General features: G+C 71.9%; 3 protein-coding genes across 3 annotated transcripts; 1 reads left to right on the top strand and 2 right to left on the bottom strand.

The window, feature by feature from the left end:
• Window positions 1-218: 218 nt before the first annotated feature.
• On the bottom strand, window positions 219-2009 carry AURANDRAFT_18768 (hypothetical protein; the record flags this gene model as incomplete). Its single annotated transcript, XM_009034086.1, has 2 exons — window positions 219-713; window positions 765-2009. Coding segments are annotated over 2 exons (1740 nt in total), but the record flags the coding sequence as incomplete, so codon positions are not given.
• A 6320-nt stretch (window positions 2010-8329) lies between these two features.
• Window positions 8330-8932, bottom strand: AURANDRAFT_19051 (hypothetical protein; the record flags this gene model as incomplete). Its single annotated transcript, XM_009034085.1, has 1 exon — window positions 8330-8932. The coding sequence occupies one exon, from the start codon at window positions 8930-8932 to the stop codon at window positions 8330-8332; it is 603 nt and encodes a 200-aa protein (XP_009032333.1).
• Window positions 8933-9071: 139 nt separating this feature from the next.
• AURANDRAFT_60663 (hypothetical protein) lies at window positions 9072-11292 on the top strand (the record flags this gene model as incomplete). The annotated part of the gene is made up of 2 exons (XM_009034423.1): window positions 9072-10266; window positions 10328-11292. 2 exons carry the CDS (start codon window positions 9072-9074, stop codon window positions 11290-11292), a joined length of 2160 nt encoding a protein of 719 aa, XP_009032671.1.
• Between the last annotated feature and the right edge of the window lie 1083 nt (window positions 11293-12375).

The raw sequence follows: 12375 nt of genomic DNA, 5'->3' as shown, positions 1-12375 counted from the left end.
GTCGCGCGGGTCATCTTCGCCGCGAGCGCCGGGGCGACGCCCGTGCCGTCGTCGAGGAGGACCCAGAAGCCCTCGACGGCCGCCGCGGCCTCCGCGGCGAGGGGCGCGTCGACCCACGTCACGCCGTAGACGTCGTCCGCGACGCCCGACGGGGGCTGGGCGGCCTGCTTGCGGCTCGCGCGCGCGGCCTTGCGCTCCGCGGCGAGCGTCGCGTCGCGCTTCTTGAGCGCGGCCTTGGCGACCTTGCCCGAGCCCGTCATGGGCAGCTCCGCCCGGGTCACGAACTCGACGGACGACGGCACCTTGAAATCCGCGAGCCTCGCCGCGGCGTGGCGCCGGAGCGCCGCCGCCGTGAGCGACTCGTCCTGCTTGACGACGACGGCCTTGACGCGCTCGCCCATGGCGTCGTCGGGCATGCCGTAGACCGTCGCGAGCTTGACCCCCGGGTGGTCGTTGAGCACGCGCTCGACCTCGACGCAGTAGACGTTCTCCGAGCCCACGAGGATCATGTCCTTGGCGCGGTCCGTGATCGTCAGGTAGCCGTGGCCGTCGACCTTGGCGAGGTCGCCCGTGCGGAACCAGCCGTCGGGCGTGATGGCCTCGGCCGTCGCGGCGGCGTTCCCGTCGTAGCCCGAGAAGAGCGTCGGCCCGCGGATCCAGACCTCGCCGACGCCGCCGGAGCCCGGCGCGACGTCGACGGCGTCCGCGTCGGCCTCGAGGGGCTGCTCCACGGTCGGCACGTTGGACCCGTCGCGCGCGCCGACGACGCGGACCTCGAGGAGGCCGAAGGGGCGGCCGGACGACGTGATGAGGTCGAGCGTCTTCGCCGGCCCGACGCGCGCGCGCGTCGCCTCGTCGACGAGGGACATGGAGATCTTCCCGCAGCACTCCGTCATGCCGTAGGACAGGAAGAACTCGCAGTCGAAGGTCGCGAGCGCGCTCAGGACCGTCGCGGCCGAGAGCGGCGCGCCGCCGCACGAGAGCATCTCGAGCGACGACGCGTCCGCCTTTCCGACGGCCGGGTCCGCGAGGAGCAGCGTGATCATCGTCGACGCCACGTTGCTCACGGTGACGCGGTGGTCCCGGAGCGCGTCGAAGACGGGCGCGGCGGCGAACGCCGGCACCGTGACGTGCGTGCCGGCGACCCAGGTGATGGCGAAGATCGCGTAGGCGTCGACGAGGTGGAACATGGGCGCGCAGTGGAGCCAGACGTCGTCGCGCTTGAGGCGGTGCTCGACCATGCAGCCCAGCGCGTGCAAGAGCACGGTCTTCCGGCTGAGGACGACGCCCTTGGGGCGGCCCGACGTGCCCGACGTGTAGTACATCTCCGCGCCGGCGGAGCCCGGGAGCGCTTTGGCGTCCTCGGGGCGCTCGACGACGGGGCCGTCGGCGACGATGGTCTCGTAGAGGAAGGTCGGCACGTCCAGGTCCGCGGCGGCCTTGTGCAGCACGTCAGTCCAGACGACGGCGCGGATTTTTTCGTAGCGTTTCAGAGCCTCTCGGACGAGGCCCGCGTAGCTCGCGTCCGCGACGAGGACCTCGCAGTCCGCGCCCTCGAGGCAGTAGGCGAGTTCGTCGGGCGAGAGGCGCGGGTTGAGGTTCAGCGCGACGCAGCCGGCCCAGCCGGCGACGGCGTAGTGGCACTCGATCGCGGGCGCGCAGTTGGGCGTCATGAGGCCGACGCGCGCGCCGATCGTCGCGCCGCCCGCGGACCGCAGCCAGGCGCCGAAGCGGCTCGCGCGCGCGAGCACGGCGGCGTAGGAGAACGACGCGCCGGTCGCGAGGTCGCGGAGCGCGACGTCGTCGCCGCGCGCCGCGGCGGCCGTCGCCAAGGGCGCCCAGATGTCGCACGGCGCGGGCCGCACGGTCGACTGGAGCCGGTCGAGCTCCCGGGCCGCGAAGGCCGTGTCGCCCTCGCGCGGCGGCGGGATGCGCGTTGTTGTCGTTGTCGACGGAGGTGAAGGTGCGATCGACGCCCACGCCTCGGCTTGCTTTTCGATGGGCGACATGGGCGTCGACGCCTTATGCCTTGGATGGCGTTTCGTAGGCGTGGTCGGGCTCCCCACCCGCCAGCGTTGGGCTTGTGCTTCGGCCGAGATGGTCATCGGGTCCATCTCGCGGCGACGCACGAGAGGAAACTTTTCGACGACAGCATCGACAGCGACGCCGTCTGCCACAGGCGCCCCTCGCGAGGCCTCGAGTCCGCCGCCTGCGCCGTGCTCGATTGCGGCCGCTTCAAATCATGGGCTTGACAAATGATGACCAGCAGCAGACCCAGAAGCTGATCGATAGAAATTCCGACGAACCACAAGCAACTTCTTGGCGCAAATGCCTCCTCGCCTTGCTTTTCACGGTCGGCATCACGGTCGCGACCTTCGCCGTGGACGTAAGAGCCGAGAATCCGCACGCGATGGGCTTCGGGCACAGATCGAAAGCGAAGCCGAAAGCGTCCTTGATGACGACTGCCCCGCCGAAGGCGCTCTCGATCGCGCGCGACCGGCGGGACCCGCCGGCGAACGGGACCGCCTCGCCGCTGCCGGAGGCGACCTCGATGACGGCGAACGGGACCGGCTCGCCGCCGCCGGAGGCGACCTCGATGACGGCCGGGCGGGGCGGGGTCCATCACGTGCTCCATTCGTGGCATGTGTGCTCCTCGACGTGGCCCGTGGGTACGAAGACGCGCGGCAAGATCACCATCGAGGATCTCATCCGCTCGGCCTGGAAGCGCGACCTCCGCCCGCGGACGCTCGCGCTCTCCGACATCTGCCACAAGGATCAGACGGGAAGCGAAAGCGAGAGCGTCGACACCTACTGCGCGCGCCAGCAGGGCAGCGCGAAACGGGCGGGCCGCGGACCTTCTGACGTCCCGGGCATCGTCGTGGAGTCGCGCGCGAACCCGTGCGGGGCCCGCTTCACGATGCTCGACGGCGCGCACCGCATCTGCCGGCTCAAGCAGGGCGGCGCGGCCGCGGGCCGCTTTTTCGTCTTCGACGTCGCCTCAGCGGAGGCGCTCGTGACGTCGGAGCGCGCCCCGGGCAAGCGGCGGCCCCAGCCGCGCTTCAAGACGCTCTCGCGCGACGACGCCATGGACCTGGCCTGGTGGCTCGCGGAGCGCCACTACGACGTCGCGGGGTAATGGTTTCTGTTCCGAGATCAACGATAGTCTCGACCAGGTGGACCTAACATATCCCGCCGGCTCTATAACATATCCCGCCGGCGGGATATGTTAAACCTTGCGAGCACGCTTACGCCCGCGCCTTCGCGGCGCGCTTCCGGCTCTCGACGAACTCCCGGAAGCTCGACGTGCCCCTGGGCCGCGCGGTGGCGGCCGGCGGCGGCGCGGGCGGCGGCGCGGTCGCCCGAGGCGGCGGCGGCGCGGTCGCCCGAGGCGGCGGCGGCGCGGTCGCCCGAGGCGGCGGCGGCGCGGCCTTGAGCGGAGCCGCCTGCTGCTGCGGTGGCGGCGGCGGCGCGGCCGTCGGCGCAACCGCCTTCTGGGCGGCGGAAACGTGGGCCGGCGGGAGCGGGAGCCGGCCGACGGCGACGCCCGGCCGGACCTGGTGTCCGCTGATCACGGTGAAGTGCTCGAACTCGCCGCAGTAGGGCGAGCGGTCCGTCGTCATGTTCGGGAGGCGCGGGATGTCGAGGACCTTGCGGTAGAAGAGGTCGATGTGGCGCGGGCTCGTCCGCGCCATCGCGTCGGTCAGCCGCGGCAGCGCGGCCGCCGGGAAGTAGAGGAGCTGCGTGCCCATGCAGTAGCCCGGCCCGGCCTTCTGGTAGCCGAGCCAGAGGGGCGCGCCCGGGTGGGCCTCGAGGAGCGCCGCGAAGGCGTCGAAGGTGAAGCTCTCGTGGAAGCACGCGTCGTCCTCGGCGACGAGGAAGCCCGGCCTGGCCGCGTCGACGAGCGGCAGCACGAGCTCGCGGACGTGGAGGAAGCAGATGCCGCTCTCGTGGACCCGGGTCTTCATGCGCGCGCTCCAGAAGGCCACGTCGCCGCCGACGACGGGCACGACGAGGAAGCCGAGGCGCTCGATGCGCGCCTTGGCCTCGAGGTAGTGGGGCGAGAAGCCGCCGTCGGGGTTCCGGAAGGTCGTCACGTAGACGGGGTAGTCCTCCTTGGCGTGCGCGCGCGCCGGCGGCGCCGCCGGCGCGTGGGGCCTGTACCAGCTTTTCGGCGGCGGCTCCGTCATGGGGCTGCCCGAGCTCAAAGGCCACCCATCGGTGATCGGCGTTTCCTGGAGGTTGAGGCTGGTCTTTACGTCGCGTCTCTCGGCCCTCGAGACTCCTACGAGACTCCGACCCCCAGGAGTACTGCTATACCCACACGGCCAGCAGCGTCATGGCGCAGAAGCCGCCCCAGACGTAGGCGAGCTTCGCCGGGCCGCGGAGCTCGGGCCGCCGCAGGTTGCCGCCGATGATCTCGTGGATGCACACGTGCAGCAGCGTGCCCGCGCACAGCGCCGTGGCGCGGTCGGCGAAGACCCCGCCGAAGAGGCCCTCGCGCGCGCCGGCCCAGGACGCGAGCAGCGCCAGGGGCGTCGCGACGGCGAAGATCGCCGCGGGCGCCTTGAGCAGCGGGCCGTCGCGGCTCAGGATCGCGCCCAGCGCGAGCGCGCCGAAGAATTTGTGGACGACGATGGCCAGGCCGACGACGGCGCAGGCCCGCGCGTGGACCTGCACGCCGATGGCCGTGCCGTCGCCGAGCGAGTGCACGGCGAGCGCGGTCGTCGCCGACGCCGTCGCCGCGGCCGCGGACCGCGCGGCGGCCTTGGACCGCGCGGCGGCGCCGCCCTCGAGGCTCGGCACGGACTCGTACTTGGGCGAGCCGCCCTCCGGCGAAGCGCCGTGGCCGTGGCCGCCGCCGAACGCGTCGAGGCTCAGCGTCGACAGGTAGCCGAAGCCGAAGAGCGCGAAGGCCCAGGGGAAGGCCTCGTCCGCCTCGGCCGCGTCGGGCAGCAGGTGCACGACGGCGGACGACAGCACGACGCCGCCGGCGCCCAGGTTCAAAGCCACGTTCGTTCGGGCGCCGAGGCCGCCGTAGCTCGGCAGGAGCAATCCTGCGACGGCGACGCCGAAGGTGAGCACGACGAGCAAAGCTTTGAGTTGCTCCACCTCCGTGAGACCGTCCATCAACAGCGGCCTCCGGCGCGGACCCAGACCTCGGACTCGCTGCCTCGGCGCCTAACAAGAGTCTGGCTCGCGAAGTTCAAGCCGGCATCAAGGAGGCTTCAACCAGCCGGGATGTAGATCGATGGGGCTGCCATCTCTCGTCGCCTGCGGCCTCGTCGCCGTCGCCGCGGGCATGCACTGCAGCGAACAGCTGTGCGGCTACCGTTGCACGAAGAACGAGAAGTGCCAGCCGAATCGCGACTGCATCGGCGTCGGCGCCGCGTGCACTGGCGCCAACGCATCGACGCTCGGAGACATCGCCTGCGACTTTAACGCCACGTCCGCCAACGCGACCGTCGAGTGGCGCACCTTGGCCGACGAGGCCCGGTGCCGCGCGGCGCGCTGCGCCACCATCGCGCGAAAGTCCTCGCGGCCGCCGCTCTTCGAACGTTACGCGACGTTCGCCGACGAGCTGCTCGTCGTCACGCCGCACAAGGGCGCGAGCAAGTACATCAGGGCCATGTTCGCGCGGCTCTACGGGTGCACGCCGCGCCGCCAGCCGGGCCTCGGCGAGATCGACGTCTGCGACAACGGCCCGGGGGACGCGGCCCGGCGCAAAGTCCCGTGGACCGTCGCGGCCGTCGTGCGAGATCCCGTGGACCGCGCCGTCGCCATGTTCAACCAGTTCGTCGGGGACGGCAACCTCGACCGCCTCTGCGCGAAAGCGGGGCGAAACGCGACGGGGTTCGGCGCGCCCCGGCTGCGGACGGTTCCCGGCTTCTACCGCGCGCCCGCGGCGTTGCGCGCCGCGCGCTTCCGCGCCTGGATCGACTGCGTCGGCCCGACGATTCGGGACCACGGCCATTTCCAGTCGGGCATCGAGTTCCGCCACTTCCAGCCGGCGACGCGCTACGCGTACGGCGCCGAGGCCGACGTCGTCGGAAGGGTCGAGCACCTCGGGGACCTCGTGGCCGCGCTCGCGCCGCGCCTGCCGAAGCTGAACGCGAGCCTCGCGGTCGCCGGGGAAATCGCCATCGACCCGTGGCTCGCGGACGACGCGCGGCCCAAGGACCGCGGACAGTTCGACAAGGGCCACGACGTCTCGAACCTCTTGGGCGTGCACCGCTGCGACCTCGCGCGGAGCGCCGAGGCGGCGGCGATCCACGGCGCGATCCGCGCGGCCTACGCGACGGACTGGACCTGCTTCGGCGGCGTCTACCCGGCGTCGCGCGGCGCGCCGGGCCCGGCGGCGAACGCGACCCGGCGGCGGCGGCTCCTCGGCGACCACCCGACGAAGCTCGGCTGCCCGAAGTAGTCCCTAGGGAAGCTCGGCTGCCCGAAGTAGTCGTCCCTAGGCGCCGTCGGGCGCGAAGGCCTCCGCGGCGCAGCGCGCGAGGCTCGGCTCGACGGAGGCTGGGTCGTCGATGTAGGACTGGTGCTCCAGGAAAATCTTGCGGTTGTGGTCGGCCCAGGCCGCGCAGTAGGGCAGCTCGCCCGGGAACGCGCGGCGCCGCGCGACGAACTCGGACACGAGGAGGTACTTGTAGCCCAGGTTGCGCTCGTCGGAGTTGCGGCCCGCGTGCTCGACGTGGGAGACGATGGGGATGGACCCGGCCATGATCGCCTCGAAGAAGCGGATGGACCAGGGCATGTCGCCCGCCGGCGCGAGCGTGAACTTCGACCGCGCGAGGCGCTCGTAGTAGGCCGGGTCGCACGTCGCTTTCGCGCACGAGTGCGCGCGGGACGCCTCGTCCCAGTCGGACGCGTTCTTCCGGCCCATGGGCCGCCAGCCCGCGAGCTTGCCGTCGACGACCGTGCGGTCGTAGGCGCCCCGGACCTCGTAGTCCGACACGTTCCGCGCGCCCGTGTCGACCTGTGTGGAAATCAACCACTGGTTTGGGACGTCCCGGCCAAAAACTTCAGAACTCTCTAGCTCGGTCAAATCGAAGTCGATTCGGCTGATTTTTGGACGGATCGATTGCTCTCATCGAGTTCTCGAAACACGGCCGAAGAAGCTGGTCCGAACCGTTCGATATACGCTCACATTGAAGTCGAGTTGAAGATTTGATTCTCCACACGGGTGTCCACGAGCACGGACCGGTCCGTGAAGTACGTGTCCGAGAACATGTTCGCCCACTCGCGCATGCGGTTCACGGACGCGACGATGCGCGCGCTCGCGCGCTTGTGGTCCCGGAAGTGTAGCCGCTGCCCTGGCGGTAGACGCGCATGCGCCCGACGAAGTTGAAGTCGACGTCGCGGTCGCGCCGCGCCGCGAAGTACGCCGCGGCCTCGATCTGCGACCGCGGGTACGTGACGTAGGCCACGGAGATGTTCGCCGACGCGGCGATCTGGGCGTTGACCGTCGCGTTCCGCTGGTCCCGCGTCGGGCAGCAGGCGGCCTGCTGCGCGTCTCGGAGCGACGCGGGCGCGGCCCCGAGCGCGCGCTCCTGAAACCGCCCGAAGCACGCGCCGAGGTCCACGCGCGGCCCGGGCCAGATGTTCCGCGACGACTCCTCCTGGACCCGCGCCGGCGGGTCCGCGCAGAAGCCGCGTCCATCGGCGGCGGCCTCCTCCGCGGCGGCCGCGGCCGCCGCGAGCTCGTCGTGCAAGGCCTGGCACCGGCGGAGCACCGGGAGCGACGCGTTGAACAGGAGGTCGCCGTGGCAGCAGGACACGCAGGCGTTCGGGCAGGCGTGGTTGCCGATGACGCCGCCCGTGCCCGCCACGCCGCACAACCGGTTCCGCACCTTGGCCCCCGATTCCCGCAGCCACGCGCACGTCTTGAACGCGCGGTTCCCGCCCGCGCGGCCGATGTGCCAGTCCGGGTCGTCGCGCTGGACGAAGGGGCACTGGCGCACGACGTCCATGACGTCCTTGGCGGCCGCGCGGTCCTTGGACGCGAGGAGGGGCACGAGGCGCTGCTTGTCGCCGAGCTTCTTGCGCACGGGGCCCGTTTTCTTCCACTGCCGGTCGTGCTTCGTCTCCGCGTCCACCGCCGGTCCCTCCGCGGCGTCGACGAAGGCGAAAAGGGCGCAGACGAGGATGCGCCACATCCCGCAGGGGCGGCGCGCCGGCGGGCGACCTCTCTTGAGACTTGCTCGAGCCTTGCTCGCCAAAGGCAAAAAACTCTCCCGTCTCACCTCGCGACCAACCCTGAAGCAGCGCGGCGACGCCCGCTGCACAGAGCCTTGTTTGTAGATTACGGCCAAAAAGAGCGGCGCGCCTAGAGGTGCTGGAGGTCCGAGGTCTTGGACGCGTCCGCGTTCTCCTTGACGAAGGGCGCGATGGCCTTGAAGTTGGGGTGCCTGCTGTTGCCGAGGAGCTGGAAGACGAGGGACTCGGACGTGGAGACGACGGCGCCGGAGCTCGCGAGGCGGGCCAGCGCGACGGTGCGGTCGAAGTCGCGCTGCGACGAGACCGCGTCCGCGCAGACGTGGACGTCGATGCCGAGCTCGAGGAGGTCGAGCGTCGTCTGGAGCACGCAGACGTGGGTCTCGAGGCCGCAGAGGATCGCCGACGTGCAGCCGAGCTTCTTCAGGTGCGCCTTGACCTCGTCGGTGCACATGGAGAAGAGCGTCTTCTCGAAGACGTTGCCGCCGGCCGGGTCGAGCAGCGACGCGATCTCGGGCACCGTCTTCTTGAAGGCCTTGGGGTATTGCTCCGTGACGACGACGGGCATGCCCAGCTCACCGGCCGACTTGACGACGAAGCCGCTGCACTTCACGAGGCTCTCGAAGCCCATGATGACGTCGCGGAACCGCTCCTGGATGTCGCAGACGAGCACGGCCGTCGTGGCCGGGTTGAGCTTTTTGACCTTCGTGATCATCGACGCCATGGGTGAGGACACGCGGCGCGTGTCTGTGGACGACGGCGGTGTCTGTGGACGACGGCGGTGGTGGTGGACAGAGGCCTCTCTGTGGCAACTTTGTGGCAATCTCGGCCTCACCAGCGGCGCAAGCAAAGGCATGGAGGCCGCCGCGCCGTCCCCAACCGACGCGCCAGAGCCCGCGGCGAAGCGCCAAAAGGTCGACGCAAGCGCGCTCCCTACGTTGAAACCCTGGAAGACGAACGTCAGCGTCGCCGTGGCGTCGCACGCGGGCAAGCGCGCGGCCATGGAGGACGCGCACTGCGTCGTCCACGCGGACCAATTCGCCGCCTTGATCGCCGAGGCCGGCGGCGACGTCCCCGCGGGCGCGCGCGTCGCGCTCTACGGCGTGCTCGACGGCCACAACGGCAAGCGCGTCGCGGAGCTCTGCTGCCGCAGATTGCCCGCGCACGTCGCGCGCGAGCTCGCGCTGCTGCTGCGCCAGCAGGCCCGGCAGCCCGCCAAGGCCGCTTCGGACAAGGCGCCCGTCCACTGCTGGCACAGCAAGAAGCGCGTCGAGGCGGCCCTGCGGCGCGCGTGCGCGCGCGTCGAGGCCGACGCGGCGGCGTCCGGGTTCGACGCCGAGGGCTGCTGCTGCGTCGCCGCGCTGCTCGTCCAGGACGAGTGCCACGTGCTCAACCTCGGCGATAGCCGCGCCGTGCTCGTGCGGCGCGGCGACGAGGCGCTCGAGTCCCGGGACCGGTGCGGCGACGGCGACGTCGGCGGGCCCCCGGGCGCGTCCGCCGCGCACCGCTCCAAGTTCCCCTGGGAGCTCGGCGCCCACGACGGCTTCCCGGCGCCGCCGCCGGCGCGGGCCCTGGCGCTGACGACGGACCACCGCGCGTCCGCGCCCGGCGAGCGGCGCCGCATCGTCGACGCGGGCGGCGCCGTCGACGCGGGCGGCCGCGCCGCGGGCATGATGGAGGTGTCGCGCACCTTCGGCGACGCGGCCATCAAGAGGCTCTGCGGCCGGCCCCAGGCCGACGCGACGAAGAACGCCATCTCCGCGGAGCCCGACGTCCGCGTCAAGCTCACGCTCGACAGCGCGCGCGACGAGCTCCTCTTCCTCGCCTGCGACGGCCTCTGGACGCGCTTCAACCCCGTCGACGCCGCGACCTTCCTCCGCACGCGGCTCCTCGCCGACTTCGCCTACTCCGCGGACGGCAACCGCCGCGCGTGGGGCGACCTCGACAAGGCCGCGAGGGCCCTCGTCGACGACGCGGTCACGCACCGCCACTGCACGGACAACGTCTCCGTCGTCGCGCTCCGGTTCTCGCCGCGCGACGACGCCGCAAGTGACGCCGCGGCGACGTCGTAAAAGAAAAGGGCATCACCGACTCTCGAGAGTGCACCAAGTAACTAGTGCACCGTCGGAAGTTTTTCCGCGACAACTTGATCGATCTTCGATGGCTGCCCCGTCTCTCCGCGTCGCCTGGGTGGGCCTCGGCAACATGGGCTCGCCCCTCGCCGGGCGCGTCGCGAACTACGTCGCGGGCCAGGGCGGGACCATGGCCGTCTTCGACCTCGCGGCGCAGGCGCGGTCGGCCTTCGTCGCCGCCCACGGCGGCGTCGCCGCGGCGTCCGTCGCCGAGGCCTGCGCCGACGCGTCCGTCGTCTTCCTCTGCCTGCCGACGTCGGCCCACTCGAAGACCGCGGCCCTCGAGGCCGACGCGTCGCTCGCCGCCGGCGCGACGGTCGTCGACGTCACGTCCGGCGACCCCGAGGAGAGCAAGGCCATCGCGGCCGCGCTCGGCCGGAGCGCCTACGTGGACCTCGCCGTGTCCGGCGGCCCCGCCGGCGCCGCGGCGGGCACCGTGAGCGTCATGGTCGGCGGCGCGGCCGCCGACGTCGCCGCCGTCGAGCCGCTCGCGAGCCAGTTCGCCGGCAAATTCGTGCACCTCGGCGGCGTCGGCGCGGGCCACGCGGTCAAGGCCGTCAACAACACGCTCAACTCGCTCCACCTCGCCGCCGCCGGCGAGGGCCTCGTGGCGCTGAAGAAGGGCTACGGCGTCGACCCGGCCAGGGCGCTCGCGGCGATCAACGCGGGCAGCGGCAAGTCGCTCCAGACGGAGGTGCGGCTGCCCAAGGAGGTGCTCACGGGCGACTTCGACTACGGCTTCGCCGTGGCGCTGATGAAGAAGGACGTCGGCATCGGCGCGGCCCTCGTGCGCCGCCACTGCGCCGGCGCCGTCGCGCTCCCCAGCGTCGAGGAGACGCTCGTCGGCGCCGTGGACCGCCTCGGCCCGGACTTCGACTACACGGGCATCGTCAAGCACATCGAGGAGAACAACGGCGTCGACCTGCGGAGCGCTCAGGAGTAGGGGCCCCGAAGGTGTGTGGACGAGCTCGACATCAAACGAGATAACGTTGAAGTTTTCGTTGACGCTAGGTTGACTATTCTCGGAAGCCCACTAGGACAGCTAGCCTAAGGTCTCGAGAATCCGCCAGCCGGTGGCATGGACGAGTGATTTTGCGATTTCCCTGCGCAAATTTCCTCTCCCGACATACGAGCCCCTCACCGACGCCCCCCAGCGCACTGCGCGACGCGACGCGAAAAATCCCCGACGAAAACGATGGCCGACGACCCGCAAACGAGTGCGATCGCCGGTGACAGCCAGAAGCAGCCGGCCGCGGCCCCACCGACGCAGACGCCCGCCGCGGCGCCGCCGCCCGCCGCGGCGGCCCCCAAGCCGACGACCAAACCGGAGCCGCCGGCGGACCAGCCCATGCGGCGCGGCAAGTGGACGGCGGAGGAGCAGACGTACGCCGACTGCCTCATCAGCCTCTTCACGGCGGGCACGGTGCCGAGCTGCGAGGACGGCGTGACGCTGCGGGCCTTCCTCGCCAAGGAGCTGCGCTGCGAGCGCATGCGCATCTCGAAGAAGTTCGCGGGCGCGTCGATCGGGAAGCTCATCTTCCGGCGGCGCGGCGAGTGCGCGGCGGCCGCCGAGGCCAAGCTCGGCGAGCTCCGCGAGGCCTTCCGGCGGAGCGCCATGGTCTTCCCCGGCGAGGCCTTCCTGAGCGCGCGCTTCCTCGGCGGCGGGCCCGGCGGCTCCGCGCCGCCGTCGGCCGCGGCGTCGCCGCGCGAGGCCAAGGCCGAGCCCGCGGCCGCGGCCGCCGCGCCCGCGGGCGCCGCCGCGGTCAAGGCCGAGCCGGCGCCGCGGCCCCCCGCGGCGTCGCCGCGGGCCGCCGACGGCGGCGACGCCCAGTTCTACGAGCACCGCCAGCGCCAGCGGCTCCTGCAGGCCGAGGCCGCGCCGGGCGCGTGGCGCGCGTACGACTACGACGGCGCGCGCGCGGCGGGCGACGGCGCGTTCCGGCCCGCGGTGCCCGGCGCGCCGGGCAAGCCCAATCCCTGCGGGTCGCCGCGGGGCGGCGGCGCGCCGCCGCCCCTCCTCTACGTG

The sequence above is a fragment of the Aureococcus anophagefferens genome (assembly GCF_000186865.1).
Source record: "Aureococcus anophagefferens unplaced genomic scaffold AURANscaffold_1, whole genome shotgun sequence".
NCBI lineage: Eukaryota > Pelagophyceae > Pelagomonadales > Pelagomonadaceae > Aureococcus > Aureococcus anophagefferens.
This window is presented reverse-complemented; position numbering and strand designations above follow the sequence as displayed.